General features: G+C 37.8%; 1 protein-coding gene across 2 annotated transcripts; it reads left to right on the top strand.

Moving 5' to 3' along the window:
- The first annotated feature begins 185 nt into the window (after positions 1-185).
- On the top strand, positions 186-22,215 carry LOC132702251 (uncharacterized). Of its 2 annotated transcripts, XM_060670785.1 has the most exons (3): positions 186-289; positions 20,995-21,535; positions 21,599-22,215. In XM_060670785.1, the coding sequence occupies exons 2-3, from the start codon at positions 20,997-20,999 to the stop codon at positions 22,095-22,097; spliced, it is 1,038 nt and encodes a 345-aa protein (XP_060526768.1). In that variant the 5' UTR covers positions 186-289; positions 20,995-20,996; the 3' UTR covers positions 22,098-22,215. The 2 variants fall into 2 exon arrangements, with proteins under 2 accessions (XP_060526768.1, XP_060526767.1); XM_060670784.1 differs by having other exon boundaries at positions 20,995-22,215.
- Positions 22,216-22,534: the final 319 nt, after the last annotated feature.

The raw sequence follows: 22,534 nt of genomic DNA on the forward strand, positions 1-22,534 counted from the left end.
GTACGGTCGGTCGGCCAGATTTTAACCGTCACCGGGCGATCACCTGTGGCGTTTTGGATAACCCCCCCGCCTGGCGTCTCGTTAAGCTCCTCCCCGATTATTATTATCCCATTTTGGGGGAGGGGGGTTGAAAAGCACGTGGCGTTTCGGACGGGCGCCGCGACGGATCAAAACACAGCCGTCGTTCCGCGACTTTGGCCGTACACGCGACCCGCACTAAATCATTTGTTCGACGGGGGTGGTAGTCGAGAGTTGAGATTCGGTGGGGTGCACATAATAGACATATCGGGTACGTGCCATTTTTGATTATTTAAAAAACATAGATTTATCAACAAGATACACTAATTAAATAAAAAAAATATTAGCAGCGTGCCACAGTGTGGTATCCATTAAAAATATCATCAACCTCCGATTTAATGAGGGTTTAAAATAAAACGCTAGTTTTGAAAACAATCTATTTTTGAAATTGCTCCGGAAATATCCAAAAAGGGGGAAACGCGGCGTCGCGGTTAAAGATTACGCCGACACTGTTCCGCTTACATTTTAAATCGCTTCTGCGGAAACAAATATTTCAGTTATAAAAAACAAATTCGCCACCTACTGATTTTTTTTCTAAAGCGACATTAAAAAATAGATTCCTAGTTTAAAAACTAACTTTCAACATCTCGTATTTTGTAACAATTAGCATTAATTAATAAATAGCTTACCTAAAAGTTTTTATCCCATATTATCCCAAGCATAAAAAAATAAAAAATACTTTTTTGCTCTGAAATTATTTATTTTGTTGCACTTAAGAATACATTACATGTATCAAAAAAAAACTCGAAACATACAAAAAAATACTGGTACGTAAACGAACCACTGAGAAAAAACATTAAATAATATTTTGGTTCACATAAGATGTAACTTGTAACATGTAAAACGCATATTTTATGGTGCGTGAGGGCACCACTGGTAACACCCGGTTTCATTTTTGGTGATATTTTACAAAGCATGACACAAAGCAGGCACATTACACTTATTACAAACGTAAATTATGTGGCTGTGGCAGATTCTACATCTCCTTCGGGCTTTATTAGCATGAACAATCATGAGGTGACCATCATTATCATAACGCACTTCATCTATGGTTGGTGCAAGATTTCTTTGAGTAATTGTTTTATCAGTTTTTAAAAGTCGCAAAGCAATGTAAGACTTAAAATCAAATCAATCACTTCGTCATCAAAAAACAAAAAATATTTCAAGCGGAGTTTTTCCAGAAAGCCTATTTTTTAGTTCCTCACATGATCTTAATTCATCGGATATAGGTGTGTGAGTATACCCAATCCGACGTTTCTTCCATTTGACAGTAGAAGCAAGTCTGCGGTTTGCAAAAAGCATACGTCTTCTTTTGAATTCAAGGGTTTCATCATCTGATGAGTCCCATTCAGGTTCAGTAGTTGATGAATTACAGGACTGCTGAAGGACAGCTGTATCATTCGGTACATGTAACTCGAAAGTTCCAACTACATCAGGTGGTTCCCCAAACTCTTGTAGATTTGTGTTATCGTTCATATCTTCTTCGTCAGTCAAGGTATCCACGTCGGGTGGAATATAGTCCGCGTCAATATGTTCTGTAAATATTCTTCCGCGTTATTTTTATCATAAATTTACAAGGAATGCTTCAATATAGAAGAATACGTAAATTCAAATAATACTTACGACTTTCATTGTTATTGTCCTCATCCATCACGATCTCCTCCATAGCCGCCTCTAATTCCTTTTGAGTCAAATACCTCGGAAATGCCATATTTTACGAACTGTAACGTTCACCGCACAAGGCACAAACTGATAACAAAATAAAGTTTTGTTTCACCGATAAAACCAGTGGTGCATTCACGCACCAGTAAATATTTTCAAAAAATAAAGCATAATCAATATAGTATTTCCAATGTATGTTTTCTGCGATGCAATCTACATGCTATAGACTTAACAAAAATGGCAATACAAATCCAAAATATTTTCTTTTACTATTTTGGATTTACTTGAAAATGTAATACAAATTTATGCACCGCTTTTGTTAACTTTTGAAGTCGTATATAAGATCTGTCATTTACACATAAATTAGCGATTTCTACGGTTTTATGTGGTTTAATAGCCATAATAATAAAATTTCTAAATAGATGAGTAAAAATATTTCCTGGATGTGACAAAAAAAATCATAACGCATTAACGCACCACTGAGACAAAATGGGTTAGGATGACCAGCTATCTGTCCAATTAATAGACCAATAACAATCCATCTTTTAGTAGAAAGAATAAATAGACATTTATCTCACGACATCTGCGAAGTCATTCATTCAAAATTCCTAAGAATTATTGACTAAGGGGGATGTTAATGTTAATGATTCTTGCTCGATTCTCGCAGTGTAGGAGGAAAAATTTTGGATTTAAAAATGTTGATACTCCCACCAGAAACGTTTATTGTAGTATATTTGTAGTTTATTTACATAATATATTTAGTCAAAAAAAATTTTTTTTTGAGAAATTTCCTCCAGCAATACACTAAGACTTTCTTGAATTCCCCCACAGTGTATACTTTTTGAAAAAGCCGATTATCCGTAAAAACCTCATTGCTCTCCTAGAGCGAATTTTATAAATAATACCCGAAAAAATGTAACCCAAAGAAACAATAGAAATAAACCAGAAAACCATATGATTTTTGTAAGTATGGAAAAAATGCCAAAAACTTTGATATAACCCAAATAACCATAATGGTGGTAATACGAATTATAGAAGAAACAGACAAATTATAAACAAAACGAATGCTAAAACTTAGAAAAGAATGCTTGAGATTTTAACTTTTTTTCAAAAGAATAGCCAACTTAAATTATTTCAAAATATTTAAATCATTCTGAGTATTAATTTTCATTATTTTTGTTCTGTGATAAGTAATTGATGAATTAAGTGGTTAATTAAGAGAAAACGAGGTTATTTGTTGTGATTGCCTTTTTTATAGCTCCTATCTTGTTTTAAGACTTGAATGTCATTTTAAAGAGACCATGCTCTTTTTACAAAACTGTAGTATATATTTTAATAAGAAAAAATATCTATACGTTTACAGGATATCCCACGGCATGACTGCCATAGCTTGGGAATGCGTTGCTGGGGTGACTGAGCTACAAGCATTTGAAATTTGAGAAAGACCATTTAAAAAGAAACCGCTTTGTTGAATTAGTTCTTCCAGCATTACGTTCAGCTGTTAATGTTAATATTAATATTAAAAAGTCCAGGTGAAAAATCAAAGGGTTTGTCGGATAATATTATTTGGTGATGAAGCCGCGTTCACTCATCAATCAAAATTATACAAACCGGTGGATTGGCAGAGGTTCAGCCAACAAGGTCACCTGACCTTAATGCCTTAACATTACTTTTTATTCGGATGACTGAAAACTTTGAAAAACATTGAAAACTGGTTGCTGGAATTATGGATGCAGCAGTGCTGAGCCTGAGATGGCTTGGAGAGCTACCCCTTCGATTCTAAGAAGAGCTAGATTTTGTATACGGCAACTAGGCGGACATTTTGAACGACTAATTCAATAAAATAAAATATAAATTAATGAAAAATAGTCATGTCTTGCGACACCCCGTATAAAATAATTTACAGGGCGTTCCGTTGGAAAATAAAAATAATTGACATTTACCTAAACTATCAGCATGATTGGCAAAGTTATCAAAGACATTGAACAAGACTATGGTAATGAGATAGCCACTCCTACGCGTTCGGCGGGGCGTGGTCGGTCTAGTTAAAGGCCCGTCCACACGTCGACGTCGACGTCACACCGCGGCAAACGCGAATCTAAAATTAATATGAGGCAGGCGGAGGCAGGTAGATGGATGATATATATGCGCCTCCCACTTCTCGGGCAAACATTTAAACAGTGCCGCTCCAGAAACTTTATACTTTTCATCGGGAAAAGTTGGCGGCGGGAGAGCTGCCGCGGCTGCATGCAAATGATAATTCAACGAGTTTCCTTTGAGAAAGATGGCAACTTATTAAAATTAACGATGCTTATTATTTGGGAGGCTGTCGGGACCGTATTTTTAAACTGCGACGAAGTTGCTAATCACGCGAAAGCCCGGGCGCGAAGGGGGCGGAAGAAAATTGATAGGGTGGATCTTTCTCCGAGCTCCCGTTGACTTGAGGCGGTCCCAACCGAGACTTGAGTCTTTTATACGCATTATACACATTATAGCCACTATAGCCACTCTTCTTCTTCAAATGTCGTGTCCTTCCAGTGATCAGTCGCATGATCTTCATTTTGTCCTCTATTTTTCGTTGTACCGTAACAGATCTAAACAATGCGGTGGCGCTTACTCCATACCACTGACGAACCGAAACGTTCTTTTAGTCCGGGAGCCGGGGGTCTTTTTTTAAAACGATTTTAGCAAGACCTACATAACTTTTCTCTGCAAAAATGTTGTCGAGTGGGGCAGGTGTAAAACAGGTGTTTTTGGTAATTGAAAAAAATTTATTAATATAATCTAATTTTTATTTATTTCTTTATCTTATAGATTATTTTATAAAATATTTGAAATAATATTTGTCCTACAAAAAAAATTGGTCCATTAAAGGTAGCCCCCATCTTGAACAGGTATGAATATTAAAAAATAAAAAGTGACGAATGTCTAACTGATTTTTTTGGCGCTTGGTAAATATTAGCTTTATTAAATGGCCAAATTGTCCTACCAATTTATTTATTTATTTATTTATTATTTTTCGTGAGCAGCTTTATTCTGCCGAGACGCCCAACTTTTCTCCCTTGTAAAAAATTGCAAAACGGGGCCCTATGAAATTGAGCAGGCAAAAACACGTCGATTTAGTGATTTAAATATTTTGATTAACAGACAAATGATTTTTATTTTTAGCTTCATTAATATTAACATTATAAAATGGTCATCTTGTCCAACTAATTTTTTGGGGTCATTTTGCTAATCCTACATTTCGAAATTGTCTACTACACGATAAAACTTTTTTCATTAGTATACGTAGGACAAAAAACAAAATTGTGAGCCTATTGATTTCCGTTCATTAAAGTTAAGCTTATGTTGTTAATTTCAAATATTGTCTAAAATAATCTATAAGATTTCTTATAAAAATTAAATTATATTAATATATTTTTTTTCAATGACCACCTGTTTCACACCTGACAACATTTTTGCAGAGAAAAATTGTTTAGGCCTTGCTAAAATAAACTTGCCCACCAAAAAGGCCCCCGGCTCCCGGACTATTCGGCGACCAAGACCACGGTTTTACTCTATTTTTCTTTGCATAATTATGTTGAGCAATACATGTTTTTCTTTTCTCGTTTAAGTGGTCAAAATACCTCCGCTTTCTTCTTTTAATGGTATTAAGTACCGCAACAGATCTAAACAATGGGGTGGTGCTTACTGCATACCACTGACGAAGATTTTTGAACCAAGACTTTCTTCAATGATCAAGAACATGTTTTCTTCTTTTAATGGTATTAAGTACCTCTCTTTCTTTGTTCATATGTTGAAAGCCTCAATCCTCTTACACAGTGTTTCAGTGAGGGTCCATGCTTCTATACAGTAGAATAATATGCCAACGACGTCCATGCATGTTCTGAAAAGATGTTCTTGTTTGCTCTATTCTGTTTTTGATTTCTTGAGTTGAGCCCCAGTTTTCATCCACCCAACACCCCACTATTTCTCCATGTCTCCTAAACAGTTTTTGGCGGGCGTGGTCGTCGGTACGAGTGCACGACCAAAAGGGGCGTGGCCTGCGGCCATTGGTATCCGTGGCTACGTGGATACAAAAAAATAATCGAATCGAAACAACGTCGCAGCGGAAGGCCAGAAATAATTACTTATCAAAAACTTGAGGTGGGGGGCCGTGGGGTGGGGGTTTTGTTGTCTCCGGAGGCTACCCGCTTTAAGAGATGCCAATTTGCGCGTCAGTCGTCCCTCATTTGAATTTCTAATGCCTTTTTGGGACGGACGGCCTGGTTGCCTTCCATCCGGGTTTCTTTGTAACGCCATCATTTTGAGGATTGTTTCGAAGATTTCAATTCCCCCGCAATTAGCGAAATTGTGCGTTCGGGGGCGGGCAAGCCTGCCTTCCGGACGGAAGCGACCCGAAAAAGTATTTGTCATGATGCCCCTTCCCCATTATTAAAAATGGCTTGATTGAAGTAAAGGAATACATTTGACTTCATAAGAAATGTTTATGAAATTTGGAAACCTTTTTTTTTTTCATTTATAAAAAAATTTGGACAGGATTTCTGTATATGAAAGCTCAAAGGATTTTTTTTTTCGATTACAACTAGATGTCACTACGTAATTAAAAGTCAAAACTTTTTTAAAATTTTTGTTTTAATCTTAAACCTAGTCATTTTATTCATTCTTTTGTTTTGCTTAGTTTCGTAAATTATTCTCTGGACTTGCCTAACAGTTAAAAATAGTATTTCTTTGTAATCCATAATTTTGATAAAAAGAAACAAAATACAGCACATTTAGTTTAATAAAAGAGGCCGTATTATTATAGGCACTCAGCATAGAAAAAAAGGTCTTGTGTTAGTTAAATACATTATAAAGAGCGTCTCGTAAAGTAGCATTATTCTTACTTTTTCTTTAGGGGTGAGTACGTTTATGTTAAGGCATTTTCACACAGTTGAGCATGTTATATATTTTTTTGAAAGTATATACGCATTATCGTAGGTACAATTTTGATTATTTTCATAAGAATAATACTGTAATCGACCCACAATCACATAAATTGGACAGAACTAGCATCTGCGCTTTTGTACAATTTTGCCCAAAACCTTGGTGCTGCCTGGAGCCTCTCCAACAAAACTTTAATGATGTTTTTACCTATTGTTATTGGATAAAGTCATTAACAAATATTGTATTGCGCAACAAGTGCAGTAAACGGCATTTGACTTACGAGTTTGACACGAACGGAGCGAATGCTTAATAAACGAGTGAGATAAAGAGTTGACCGAACGTGTTCCGTACTATACTTTTTCAAAGACCGTCACGAAAAAAATCACAATTTAACAAATTAAAAATAGTAACAGATTATCGGATTACTAAATTTGGTACGTAAATTTAACCTATTCGTTTATCGTTCCGATTGGTTCTGGTATTGTTGTCTCTTTTTAACTGTGTACGTTAGACAGAGAGAGATGTATTATGGGATATGTCATATAAACGACGGAATGAAGACAATTTTAAGAGGTTATGTTGTTTATTTAACTTTTACAATAGACCATTTAAAGAAAAAGACTGTAATTGGAAGAAAAATCATCCGAGTATAGAGCTTTTAAGAGAATTAATTTTTTAAGATGATATAAAGAAGAAAAAGCAGGTCCTAACCGTCAATTTTGTTTTGTTTGTACTGATGAGACATGGATATTTGAAAATGGTACAATTGGTCTTAGTAAGATAATAATAAAAAAACTGTAAAAACCACTAAAGTTGATGCCAAGGGTATGTAAAATTTTTCTGAGAAACTTGATTTATAAATGTCGCTTTACTTACCGACTACAGACCATTTAAATTGTATTTAAATGGTCTGATATATTGCATAACATTTTTCTGTATATTAGTTTTTGTTTTCATTTTTGCAAAACAACACGAATACATTCAGAATTGACAAACATCAAAATTCACCCTTGCGGTAAAATCCCGGAAATGTCCAAAGTGGCGCTTACCGCACGCTAGATCGGTCTCTAATTAGGTATTTTACAGGCGGGAGTAGGAAAAAAATTATTCTTACTCGAGTGACAAGACAGCAGTGAGCTAGGCACATTTATTTTTTTCTGATATATTTCTTGAGTGTTGACTATTTGTGGCAGTGATGAATAATCGTTTTTACTGTGCGTTTCAAAATAGTATATTATGCAACAAGTGCGGTAAACGGCATTTGACTCACGAGTTTATTTGACACGAGCGCAGCGAGTGTTTAATAAACGAGTGACTTAAAAAGTTTACCGAACGTGTTGCGTACTATACTTTTTCTGCTAGTGTTTGGGTACATTTTCGCAAAGCTACACGAATATATTCACTGACATGACTGTCAGAATTGACAAACGTCAAAATTCAAAGCGTGGGAAACATCTCCGAAAACATCCGATTGCTCCCAAACCTTTGCGGTAACATCCCGGAAACGTCCGAAGTGGTTCGGATTCGTGGGAAACGAAACTGACGTGGTAAAGTGACGCTTCCCGCACGCTAGATCGGTGCGTAATTAAGTATTTTACAGACGGGAGTAGAAGAAATACATTATCTTTATCAAAGCGAAGTTGTTCCTAGCTTGGATATATTGAAAAAAGAGGCTAGAAGAGATGAAATCAAGATAAATACAAGCCGTGCCACCCGCCATAGGGTTGTTTGTAAAAAGACCAAAGGCAAGTAGTTGGAGATTTAATTTACTTCATGAAATTAAAAGATATAGATTAGACAAAAGATTCTTATATTATCTTTGTGAAACATGGTTGGATACAGACGACGCTATCCAAAGGATGGGTTGATTCCAAACTAACGCATCACCATAATGTTCGCTGGGTGAGAAGATGGATTTGTCTGCAAAGAATATTAAGGATTTTAGCTTGGATTATCATGAGAATACAAGTGCCGAAGTTTTTGAAAGTTTCATTTGTTAGTGTCAGTGTTATAATTTGATAAAAATTGTAATTAGAAAGATACCAATGAGAGCAGTACAGCACATTATAAAAATTGAGGACTCTTTCATTTCTATACGGAACAAAATAAATCCTATTATAATTAATCTAAAGGACAACCCTGATAGAGAAACAGAATTATATGATTCTTTTTTCTTCGTGTAATTTAGTAAGATTATACCCACTTCAAAAAAAAAATTTTGTTTTATTACTACCAAAACTTTTGAGGGTCCGTCCCTAATGTTCTGTACTTTTATACCTTTAATACTTTAATAATAATAAAATGAGCTTTAAATCTCTGATCAATAGACATTAAAAAGGCCTTTTGTTAACATTTACTTACCTACTTAATTAAAAGTCTTGTGTTTTACTCCAATGTTATCATTTTTATGTTATATGGAAGATTTTTAGATAAAATTAAAATGTCATATTAAATTCAAATAGTCAGCCCGATGAGGTCGAGGTTGAAAATAAGTTAAGACGCCACGCCCACGCCGGGGACGTGTCTCGGCCGCACCACGCCCCCTCAACGTCCAAAAGCTTCGCGACCGTCCGTCCTTTCGTTCACGGACCGTTGCAACGGTTGCAGCGGGGCACGTTAGAACTCGCGATTGTCTCGAATGGGGCCATTGTGGCAGCCGGACGGACAATGGTATCGCCAAAGTTGTCCGGTCTCTTTCTATATGACCGTGTCACGACAGGTGGACAATAACCGCCCGCTGCCGCCGGTCATTCAGGTTGACCAACGCCGCTATCTGGCGTCGTCGGGTGGGAAGGTTGAATTTCCTGGGTGCAGGGGGGGTGAGAGGGATAACTTTTCGAATTGAAATTAATAAGTAGTCCGATCCCCCTGACGTTGTCGGGGAGAGAAGGGACCCGCCGTCGCCGCCACACCCGAACGGCAAACAGACTTAAATTAATTGCGACGGCAATCAGAGAAATGCTTTCCTCCATCTTAAAGCCATTAACTTCGACGTTATTGTGCCGGGGAGAGACGTTCTCCCATTCAATTCCCGCGGAAATTAGAGGAGTACGTGTACCTGCTCATCCGTGTAATAAATCATCTGCAGCGTCGCGACGGTTCGGCGGGAGACAAAGCCGCGGCAAAGTTTTCGATTCCGATTGGAAATTAGCAGGTCTTGAGGTGCGTGGAAGGAGCGGCGAGGGAGGAGGAAGGCCCCGTGAAACAACCGTTCATAAGTTTTAGGCGAACGCTTTGACTTTGTCGCAAACTATAACCTCGCGTCCGGATTCCCGCAGAGATAAAGCGAAACCGGAACAAAAACAAAACTTCTGGATTCCTCCTGCGTTGAGTCGAACTTGCTAACGTTTCGCCAATCATCCTGTTGACTTTTTGAGAGCTGAACTGAAACTTGCTGGCATTTTACTCTGTACCTGCTGGTATATTGTTTCAGGGGGGCGGAGCTAAATGAGGGACATAACTGATAACTGATCCTCATATTGGTGACAGGTGAAAACCTGAGTTTTTAGATTGCTTATAGATTTCTATAGACTCTCGGATTCCGGTCTCTCCAATGTATTCTTTGCCGCATATGCATGAAATGCAAATGGAATTTCGTCTTTGACGGATCGAAGATGTTGAGAGATTTTTGGACCAGTGATTTTCTATTGATAATAATATCTAACAATGGGAGGTTATTATCAGTTTCTAATTCAATGGTAAGACGGATGTTAGGGTGTATAGAGTTTAAATGTCTAAGAAAATCTACTAGGGATTCTTGACCTTGAGCAAAAATAACAAAAGTATCATGGAAGTAGAATTTTGGTTTTAGATAGAAGGTGTCGAGAGCTCTCTCTTCAAAGGCTTCCATAAATATATTCGCGATGACTGCTGATAATGGAGAACCCATAGCTGTTCCCGACGTTTGTTCAGAAATTTGACTGTTATAAGAAAAATATGTTTCAGACAAGCATTTTTCAATTAGGTTTGGTTCCAGATTTTCGGATTTTAATATATCTGAAATGATGTTGAGAGTTTTAGGAATTGGGACTTTAGTAAAGAGTTATTCTATGTCGAAACTAACCAACCTGTATCTAATGTAATGCTTTTTGATTGATCAATGAAGTGAAAGGAATTAAGTACAAAACTATCATTTTCCCTGTAAAGTGACTTAATAAAGAAGCTAGATATTTTGCTACGGAATATGTTGGAGAATCAATGGTGCTGACAATAGTTAGAAGAGGTAATTCTGATTTGTGAATTGTAGGGAGTCAATAGAGATAAGGAATTTTAGAGAAGAAGCCTTAATAGCAGATTTAAGGTTCCATAGATGACGTAGGAACTTTTTTAAGGTGACGATATGATCCATCCGAAAGAATATCTTGAATCTTTTCCTGATATTCATTTGTGTTCATGACCACCGTAGCATTTCCTTTATCTCTTTTACGATTACGATGTCGGGATTAGATTTTAAAGATTTTAGGGCAATGAGTTCAGGCTTTCGGTGTTTTGTTTCCCTCCGCGCGCCATATACAAGACAGTACGAAAACTATATACTAATTTAATTTTACTTTCCTTATTTATTTTTCATCAACTGCTAGAAATTCATAAGAATAAGAAAAAAAGTTGCAATTAACTTAATAAACTAACTTAAAAACTAGATTAAAAAACAAAGTACCACTATTTACAATATGCCAAAAAAAAATGTTTTTTTCGATAGAGGCACAGGAGATCCGCTAGTGAAAAGTTTTGTAATAATTTTGCAATCAATGCTTTTGAATTACTAAAGATTTCTATTTTATTTTGGTAATGATAGTAAAATGTAACGATTGTCGTGACTGGGGATTTCAACTGGTAATTCGTTCTAGGTGTATTCTTGGCGGCAAAGGACCTCTATCCTTTTAAACGTGTTTTATTTTGGTCAAAGATCAGGTTATTAATGATTTAGTTAGAGTATCAAATTTAAAAAACATTTGGTTAAAATTACATGGGTTTCTATGGGAAAGCAATGAAAAATAAAAAGGTTATACGGGCCAAGAAATATATTTTTTTACTGAAAAATACTAGAAGAGGAAAGTACTCATAGAATGCAATAAAAATTCTGTGAAATCACACAAAATTAACATTAAAATCGCCTAGGAAATGGGAAATTTATTAAAAATCGTTTCTAAACTGACTTTATTCAATTTTTAACCATTTCCCAGGCAATGTTCCGATAAACATCCATTGATTCGTGAGGAACTAGTTATTTTTCAATATAGTATGCCGAATGCTACTTTGGTAGTATTTACAAATATTTTTTTAAAAATTACGAAGTTTTAAACGCATCTTCAAAAAAAAAAACGTTATACGGGTTTCTTGTTCGAAGAAAGTATGGGACAGTGAAAAGCAAAAAAGTCCAAGTCCAAAAAATATATTTTTTTTAATGAAAAACACATTTTGATATCTAGGACAGGAAGTACCCATAGAGTGCAATGAAAATTTTTTAAAAATCGTTTCTAATCTAACCAATTTTTAAAGGTTTCCCAGGTAATGTTCCTATAAAGATCGTTTGATTCGCGAGGAAATAGTTATTTTTGAATATAGTATGCTTACAATTTTCTTTTTTTTTAAATATGTAAATCACTTAAAATTGTTCTAAAATAAGTAATATGCTTAGTTTAATCTAAAAAGATTGTGGAAAGGGTTAAAATGTGTGTTTCGAATCAAATGCTCACGACAAATACATAAATAAAATGACAGTTTTTGTATATTTAGAAATAGAATAGAAAAGAATAAAACAAAGAAATATAATTGATACTTACGACATGACTCGATATTAAAGCAAATAGAAGGGATCGCGCGAAAACATTTTCCCATCTTCAAAAAAAAAAAACAAAAAAAAACAAAAAAAACAAAAAAAAACGAGCGAGCGAATACATATGGCAAATAAAGAGGTTGCGCGCTACAAATTCGAAAGTTCCCCATCAATCCGGCGTATTATTTCCGGTCCCCGGATTTCGCCGCCCCCCGGCGCCGCCTCCGCGCCGAGCTTAATCCCGCCACCGGAGTCTCTACACAATATGTCCCGCGGATGCCGCAGCATAAAAGATTCGTTCAACAAAAGATTATTAAGTTTGACGAGTAAATTTCGGAGTATTAGAATCCGTGGAAATCCGCCGCTCTGCCTCCGCTGTACCGCCGCCGGTTACACCAGCCGGGTTTTAATTGTGTTTGAATCGCGTTCGTCGAGGATCCGCACGCAGGGCCGGACCGGGCAACGATTTCGTACGTTTAATACAACGTGATCTAAAAAAATGTAGAAAAGGGGACGCGAATGTTGCTTTGTTTAGAAAAACCATCTAAAAAAATACTACAGGCTTTAAAGTTTTAAAATTTTCACTTATCTCATCCCTCATCTTAAATTACCTATATTACCCTATATGTACGACCTCAATAGTTCCTTAAAGTGTATGCAATAGAGGGGGCGATTTTTCATTCTTAATAATAAAAATAATAATAATAATAGTGAATTTCCACAAAAATGAAACTTCGGAAAGCGTATAATGACCAGATAGACAAATTATTTACACCGACAGCTCTAAGATCTAACAGAGTAGTCCGATACTAGTAGGACAGAATGCGCATCAGTGTGTCTATAGAGGAACTCGTCGATATTGTTTCCGAAGAATACGCTATCTGGCAAGCTCTTTTATACTGCCTGCTCAATCCGAGTACAAAAATGTATGGAATAGCGTCTGACTCTTTGAGCCTCTTGCAGGGTTTAGTCGAGGTGTACTCGCAAGATGCTATAACACAACGCATACAAGCCCTACTGAAACACTTTCTGAGCAATCCTATGATATAGTATTCTATTCTATCATGGGATACTATAGTGTAGTATAAGTTATTTGGACTATAGAACATATTATCTGTAGTTGTCCTACGTATGCAGTAGCCAGACGTAAATACGAATTAAGTGAAGATTTGTGAGATAATCTAAAAGAAACAATCTACGACAATATACGAAAGAAATAGAACTCGACCATAAAATCTAGCTCTAAATAAAAAAATGGTTAAAGAGCCAATGACCTAGGTAGTCGACGCTCAAAAGAAAAATAAATAAATAATAATAATAATAATAATAGTAATGATAATAATAATAGTCTTTATTGAGATTAAGATACAAAATATTCTAAATGCTCTCTAAGGGCGAAGTCTAGCTGACTAAGTTAGCTACTCAATATTAACCCAAGACAATTAATCTATATATTACACATCCTTATGACAATACAATTTATAACAAAGGAACCCGGTTCAATGAAAAATGAAATATAAACAGAAGAAAAAGAAAGTGGGTAATTATAAAAATAATTCCAAGACGAAAAAACTCAATCAGCACTTAATTTATCCAATAACACGCCTTTAATATTCTTCCGAAATAGTTTTAATGGTGATACGGCAAAGAAGTTTTTTCCGCATTATAGGTAAACCCCCGCTCGTGAAGAGCAGATCTATGTTAGGCACAGTTAGCGTATTCTCTCTAAGATATTGTATATAAACACAAATAAATTGCCTATTCTCAACCATTGCAACAATTTAATTTTAGATAACACGTGGTCATATTTCCTTAAGCCATACACAAACCTACAACAGTTGTTTTGTATTTTTTGAAGGCGTCGACGATCAAGGAGTGTTAAAAAAATCTTAATGATACCGTCCACTGTTACTCGTAAATGTTTGGCCCCATCAATCTCAAGATGCAAGTACCTTTTCGTGCATTGTAGAGTCGCGAGCAAAGAGTAGCATGTCTCTGTAAGCTTCAATCTCATCATAATGGAAAAAATAAACGTTATTAAAATCAGTGTTTAAATTAATTAAACCAGGGATTCCAAATTTAAGGGTCGTGCACCTAAATTTGTTTTCGGGAAACAATATTCAACATTTTGGTGATTTTGATCCGGTTTTCAACCCCGTCTTTATTTAGTGTGTATTTAAAGTTATTTAAAAACGATTTACGTACATAAAAAAAAGCTGTTCAGTGAAAAATTGAAACTGACATAGTTCGAGAACGGTTGCGCCTGCGAACTTAAGCTTTTTATTGCTTTGTGTGGCTTTTAACCATCAAATCGATTTATTTTTGACTAACCTTAACTACATTTGCCCAAATTTTCTAGGAGTTCTGGCCGTCGTTCCCCATTCTCCCCTATTTATAATGTTATATATAATAATCTTAATAATTTATTAAAATATATTTAATAAATCTATAGATTAAAAAATTTATTAGTATTTAGAAGGTTTTCGAAAGCTCTGGCTTTCGGCTAAGTTAATTATGATGATAATATGGAATAGTTTTTTTTTAGAATTTGTAAGCGGTCCACTTTACCTAGAAATGTACAAATAACCAGAATTTATAATTATTGGAAGAAAAAAAATTTTGTAGTTCATTTTTGAGATGGGCCTCTATGCCCCACCCTCCCCTGGGGACGGAAAGAAAGCCGTGAGGTCCTGAAATTCTCATGTTGCATGCCGCAAAAAATCGCAGGTACCAATTGTAGTTGAGCAATAAGTATTATTTGTTATTTGTTATATTCTGAAAAGGAAATACCCCACATTTGGAAAACTTTAAAGGACATGAATTTTGCACTATTTTTTTCGTTATGTATCATCGAAATCATTAAATGCAAAACAAACCGGGAAAAATTTATATGGAATTTTAATAAGGAAATTAAAAAGCATAATTTTCCCTAACAAAAAACGGGTGATTTTCAACAAATGCTGTAAGACAAGAGCACCTTAAAATGAAGGAAAACACATCACCATAATTCACATTGGATCGGAAGAAGGAGTTATTTCAAACTACTTGCCGCGTTCTACGAAGAATATTAAGGATTTTCATGAAGATACATGCAGTGCAGTGCGGATTTTTTTGACACCCGGATAATTTGTATTATAGTTGATGTTGGTGTTAACGTGATTTTCTTATACCGAAATAAACCCAATATAATATTTAATATTTACATTTTAAACACCTTAAAAGTCCGTCCATGCTCTCTTCTGTCGTCGTCAGACTATTTCGACTGAATACTACCAAATGTTGTTTATTGAATGTGGACAGAGTTCAGACAATCCCAATGGGTCGTCGATCCATCCACAATATAAGAAACCAACATAAGAAACAAGATTGCTTTCGAAAAATCGTCGCTGGGCGGGGCAAGTTTGTAGCGCGTAGCGCTAAGCAGACCACTATGGAACTTTCGCAAAATCAATGTAACTCGCCAAACTTCACGGCAAATAACAGCGATTTCAAATGAAGTTTTTTCAAATATCTCGCGCACCCTGTATGATAGACGAAACCTGAAACTCTCTTGACACAATTTTCGAGACTGTGTAAACCAAATTATCACATGTTTTGTAGTTTTTCATTCACGGCTAATCCACGGAAATGGCAATTTTCAGGGATTTTTAGAGTTTTTTACCCATAATCGACACACCCTGTACATATTTCAAAAAATTCCGGAAATGGAGGTTATAGCGCTGGATCTCTCACGTTTCCTGGTACAAGAATTTTTCCAAAATAGTAAATGCTTTTAGAGAAAATCATAATCAATGACGTCATCGCGTCTTGACTGAACCCGAGGTATAGTGATTTCCATATGGATTTTTTCCACAACTACAAAAATTGACATTGACACTGTTTGAACCATATGACCATATTTTTTACGATTTTTGATTCGCGGTTGGTTAATAATTTACTCCTGAAAAGAACAACTTTCGGTCTTTTAGTTTTTTGCTAATAATTTAAAAACCCTGTATATAAACGAAAAAATGCTTGAATTAATGTTATAGCACTGGATCCTCCGCGTCTGCGCGATAAAGAATTTTGCCGATCGGGTGGATAGCTATGGAGAAAAACATGTTTTTCTGGAAATCAAAATTACCAAAAAAAAATCCAAAAATTAAAAAAAAATACTTTGCGGTACTTAATTTCGCTTGACTTTAATAGTTTAAATGTGGGTCTGAACTTCTACTTCTCTGCCAAATCTGAAGTCGGTAGCTGCAAATTTAGTGCGAATATTAAGTACAATCGGTGAAAATCTTAAATACAAAAGTTTTGGCTGTGTATGCGAGCTTTATTGCCATGTAAAAGAAACTGATATCTGAAACACAGTCCTTTTGTTATGGCCAATTTTCAATAATAGGGGGACCCATTTTTAATTTTTTTTTAATTTGAGGTGCACCCTGTACATCTTTGAAAAATTTTCAAGAATAAAAATTTATGTAGCCAAATCTTCTGCGTGTTCTCGTTCAAGATTTTTTTCCGTTCCATAAACAGTTTTCGTGTTACATGGCAACGTCCAAAAAACAGTCGAAAATCGAAAAAAAAAAAAGATGGACGCCGAAGCTTGAACGCAGAAATTTTTACATCTTATGGACCCCGTGGACGGTTAAAAAGGAGCAAAATTGAGGCGTGTAGCTGAAACCGTTCGGAAGTTATCGTCGAAAATCCTGAAACGGAGAACGGAGAAAGGACAGAAAAAAAAACGTTTTCATCGAGATCTCGAATTTCGTGAGGAGCGCGTATACTTTCGAAGAGAATCGATTTCATAGATTTTTCGAAAATAACAAGGCAAACCATTGAAGATCCGCAAAGACCATCGCAACGTATAGCTCAGAGAAGTACGTAAGTTATTTCGATAAGTGCCATGAAAAGCCAAACGATATTACCATAGCGCATGTAGCAAAAAGAATTGCGAAAACCTCCGTTTCCGGAACTACATTCATCTCCAACTCATTGCCAATTAAATAAACACATCATATGAATACTTCTTTAGAGCTTGACTGAGCTTGAGTTTCCAAGAGGATGATTGCCGAAACGTTGGCATGTTCGGCTCAACAAAAACCGACGCAGGAAGCATCCAGAAGTTTTATAAAAAGTATCACAGTAGTTTCTTTGAAAAAAAAACATCGTATGAATTTATCGCTTTATCGCGGGCGTCGCTAAGTACGGTCCTGTGCGAAAGTTAAGCCGCTTAGACGTCGCCCGGCATCATCGGGGATCGTCTCTCTGAAAATTGCATTTCGCACAAGTGCCTCCATTGTGTCGGTTCTTAAAAGATAATTCGCATTTAAACGAGTCGATTTTCAACACCTGCCGGGGGTTCATCGTCGAGTGGGCGGGGGGAGGCAGTCCCCTCGACCGCCGTTATTACCTCGAGACGGCGAAGGCATCGACTAAGAAAAAAAGCCCCACGACCTTTGCGAGGGGGCGCGAGCCCCCTACGTACAATATTGCGTTTCAGTGTTGTGCCGCATGACCGACCTTGCTTCCGGCATGTGTGTGTGTGTCACGTCACGGTCGAACGCCATTTTTACCTGGGAAGAGGGCGAAGGGAACGCACTAATTATCCTAATAAAAATATGGAAAATTTGATTCGATTGACGAGGGGAGTGCAGGGGAGCGCTTTTCCAAAGGGGTAGATAAATCATCGCGTCACACGTCGAAGATTGTCTCGCGCGTTTCGGTGCCCAAATAAAAGAGACAAGAGAATGAGATAAGAGGCGGCCCCCCGTGTGCGAATGCGGGAGAGATAGGTACACGTCGCACACTTTACAGCGAAACCCACTTTTTCCATTATAAAAGGCTTTCGCAAATCGCCCGAGTCTACTTTGAAATAATTTAAGGGGAACGGGAATTTGCATACACCGAGAGGACGGATTTCGCCGCCCGTCACCGCCAGAGTGGGGGGTTGATTTTATTGAGTTGCGGTGGACTAGTGGCGGCGCGTTTCACTCCCCCCGCTATCGGATATCTCAATCATTTTGTTTTTTGCCCGACTAATCCATTTGCTCTGACAAAACCTCACAGATAGAGTCAAAAATATCCAAAATCCTCATATTTCACGATATACAGTGAAAACTCCCCATAGCGAAATTCCGTATAACGGAAAACCCTGTATTACGAACAAAATTTGTTGTACTATAAGGTCTCCATACAAAGCAATGTATTAATCCACTCTGTATAACGAATTTCTCTCTATAACGAAAGAAAATAGGGCACATCAGGTATGGTCTGTTCATAGATATAAGAAAGCGACCATGAGAAAAGAAAAGTGATTTGGAAGTGCAAAGAAAAATTCATTCAGGCTGAAGCGGCAGGCAGTTCTAGTTAAAAACTAAGGAAGCCAACATTTGAAGACTTGGATCGGGCAATGTTGCAGTGGTTCCTGTTGGAACGTCTTAAACATGTACCACTCTCTGGACCTATCGTAAAACTAAAAGCAGAAAAGTTTGCTGAACAGCTTGGCATTATCGATTTCAAGGCTTCGGAAGGATGGTTGGGGAAGAGATAAGTGACGAAGCTCGTGATGTAGACAGAAACGTCACTAACGATTGACCGCAGAAGACGTGGCCAAAACTAGCAGAAAAGTACCCTGCTAACGAAACTGGTATTTTTTACAAAATGACGCCATATAAAACTCTTAAATTTCGAAGTGAAAAGTATGTGAGTGGAAAACTTGCTAAAGAACGTATAACAGTGTTAATAGCTGCCAATACGAGTCGGAGAGAAAAAAGAAAGCTAGTCGTGGTTGGAAAATCAACTAACCCACGATGTTTTAAGAACGGTGACTTACAAGCAAAACAAGTCTGCATGGATGACATCGCAAATTTTTGAAGAGCAGATACGGAAATGGGATGCAGAATCGAAGGGGAGGAAAATATTACTTCTCTTAGATAACTACCCTGCACATCCCCATATTCCAAATATAGGGAATATTAAATTGGCATTTCTTCCAGCCGAAACAACAGGTGTATTAGAGCTGATGAAGCAGAGCGCAATAAAAAGTCTTAAGAGTTTAATTGAAATTTTCCATTAATATGCTAGTTACTTATTATATATACTTACTTATTATATATTATATTAGCTTATTAGTAAAGCTTGGAAAGAGGTGACAGCAAAAACAATTCAACACTCCTATCATCATGTAGGACTTATTACCGAGACAGAAGAGATGATCAGTCACTAAGCGAGTGGATAAAACAGTTTCAAGCAACAATTACGTTTACAAGTGAGGAGTTGCAAGATTTTATAGTGATAGATCAGGATTCGCCTACAACAGCAGACTTGACAGAGGAAGCCATATTACAACAAGCAAGAAAGGGTGCGGAAGAGCAACAAGAGGAAGAAGTTGATCTGAGACCACCACCAACCATTCAACACACCGTATATTCAGTTAAGCTGCTACAGAAATCATGGGGAAGATGCCCCTCTCGAAGAAACGACGAAAATACAAACTAAAGTAGGAGATGCGTATTGGCATACTAAAAAAATTCAAAATAAAAATACCGATTATTTGAAACATTAAATGTAAAAAAAAGCAGCAGCAGCAGCTTCGATTTCGCTATATAGAGTTTCGACAGCTGCTTATTTCCATAATACTAATTTTTTTTGTCTACAACTCGTGAAGATTGGGTTCGAACGTGTAATTTGATGAATCACAATATCACAAAATGACTAGGGGCCGGATTCATAGTCGCTCCTCGGTGCTTGAGGATACCTAAAAAACTTTAAAATGGATATAATCCATTTGCCAAATTATTAATCACTATTGTTTTTCTTGGCCGAGGGAGCCTCGATCACTCGAAGCGTCTCATTAACCGAATTCACGATCCTCTAGTATACGAATACAGAAATCGATGACGGAACCTCTCCTACAGAATAATTGCTTGAAACCTATTGTTGCTAGGCAAACTTGTAGGTTGATATCAGTTGATATCACAATTTTTTCCGTTACATTGTGTCCTAATCTGTTGCAGCAAATATAGTGCTGTCATAGCGTAACCACCCGTCTAGCAAGTTCTTCATTATTGCTTTGCCATAAGTGTTAAACCATAAGTGTGGGTGGAAGTTTCGACTCGACTCGACTAATCTTCTAATTTGATTTTTCATTAAGTGATCTGGAAGTTCCATTTGGTTAAGTACTTCCCATAACCCGTCCCAGATGACAAAGTGCTGTAGTCTATAAAGCACACTACCATGAGGACATCAGCTAGTGCAGTGGCACCTGTGGAATGATAATCGATGTTGTGCAGTCTTTATTATTTTTTAGTTTTTAAATTTGCTCTCTCTCAATTAGCAACAACCTAATTCGATTACGATTGTCCTATAGGCAGATCTTTTTCGTGGCCGATAACCACTCGGTTTTCAGAAAGGATGAAGGAACTTACATGTATGATTCTTAGAATAGTAAACCGTATGCTATTCTCTTGTACGTAAAGTTATTATTACAAGTAAAAAGCTTAATATCTCCAACCTTTAGAAGCATTTTGATTGTTAGTAATATTGTTTAATTTTTGTTTCTTTTCCAGACATGTCCTCCGCGAACGAGCACATGTTGCCACCGCCCCAGAAGCACAAACTGTCGCCGCTGGAGCTGCGCAACACGGACCTGGTGTCGAGGTTGCTCGCGGCCACGCCCCCCTACCTCTACAACATGTCACTCCTCCCCAACACCTACTTCTTCAGCGAAATGCTGAGGTCGTTCGTGCAGGCGAAAAACGAGCAGAGCCTGCAGCGGAATGCGATGAACTTCCAGCCGCCGCTGAGGCGGTCGCGGAAGCGGGCATGGCCGGCGTGCGTGCGGGAGACCGCCCCTACCGTCGCCGCCGCCGCCGCGACGGACGGCAAACGTATGGATAACCCGGAGCCGTGGATGATCAAGAGCAACCGGAAAAATGAAGAAAATCCGCTGGAGCTTACCCACAAAATGGAGGAGGAGGCGAAGCCGAAAACGGAAGGATTGGAGGAACACCATCAACAACAATTTGTAGGTGCGCAGGAGCATTCGCCGAACTTGGTGTTGCCGCCTCCGCCGCCCATGTGGTACCCGCCGCTCTACCCCAACCCACCGTACGGTATAGATCCGTTGCACTTCTTCATAGATCTCAGGGTCTCCGGTCACATTTACGACAGGCAGAACAACAATCATCAACCGCCGAAAGAGGGAGGAGAAAATTCCGACACTGGCCCGTCGACTTCTGTCGGACCGACAAACAACCAGGAGATGAGAGAGGATGTCAAGTCCGAGGACAGCAAAGACCTTTTCAAGCAGACTAGGCAATGTTCGGCGTTCACGGTACCAGTACCAGGTAAGACCAAGCAGCCGAAGAAATTCGACGTCAAGTCGATGGGGTTAGACAAGGCCCGGAACAAGGCCGGCACGAACTATATCATGGGTAACATCGCTTCTATATACAAGAGTCTAGGGACGTCCAAGGGGACCGCAGACAACGACGCCGAGAAGAAGGTTAAAGATTTACGAACGCTAATCGGATTGGAGCTCGTGGTGGATTACATGAGCCACAAGAAGCCGATCGATGATGTGTCCAATCAGGAGTCGAACGACGAGACCCTGTCTTCGGATATAGAGTCGGTGGGTAGTCCCACCCTCGAGGTAGTCGCCCTCCAGTAGGCGAGGTGATTGTTGCAATAATATAATTCGTTGTGTTAAAACAATGTTACGCGATCTAGTCAGTGGGGAAGTAGTGCTTAATATCAAAATTTCAATTGTACAAAATAAAGTGAGAGGACACGTGAAGTTGGTTGTTTGCTTGAGGGGGACATGTGAATGCGCTCCCCTCCGCGTCGATACTAATAACCGCCCGGCGACAGCCTGTGCGAGACCGCAAGTGGTGTTGACACATGTCGGAGGGCGCAAAATTGTGGCCTTTTCGCCCCCGAAGAGTCCTTATTATTTGTTGTCGGACAAAGGCCGGCCAAGTTTCGAGGCCGCAGGAAAATTAAATAACCGTCCTGCTCCACGACTCATGAAGTTACGACCCTATTGACTTATGAAAAGTGACAAACGAAAAAACTGGTATTGCCAGTGCGTGTGTAAAATGTATAGAA

Source organism: Cylas formicarius, unplaced genomic scaffold (genome assembly GCF_029955315.1).
Source record: "Cylas formicarius isolate icCylForm1 unplaced genomic scaffold, icCylForm1.1 PGA_scaffold_5__7_contigs__length_24384050, whole genome shotgun sequence".
Taxonomy (NCBI): Eukaryota; Metazoa; Arthropoda; class Insecta; order Coleoptera; family Brentidae; genus Cylas; species Cylas formicarius.

Coding starts and splice junctions, on each gene's coding strand:
- LOC132702251 (XM_060670784.1), top strand. CDS start 20,997: ATGTCCTCCGCGAACGAGCACATGTTGCCACCGCCCCAGAAGCACAAA.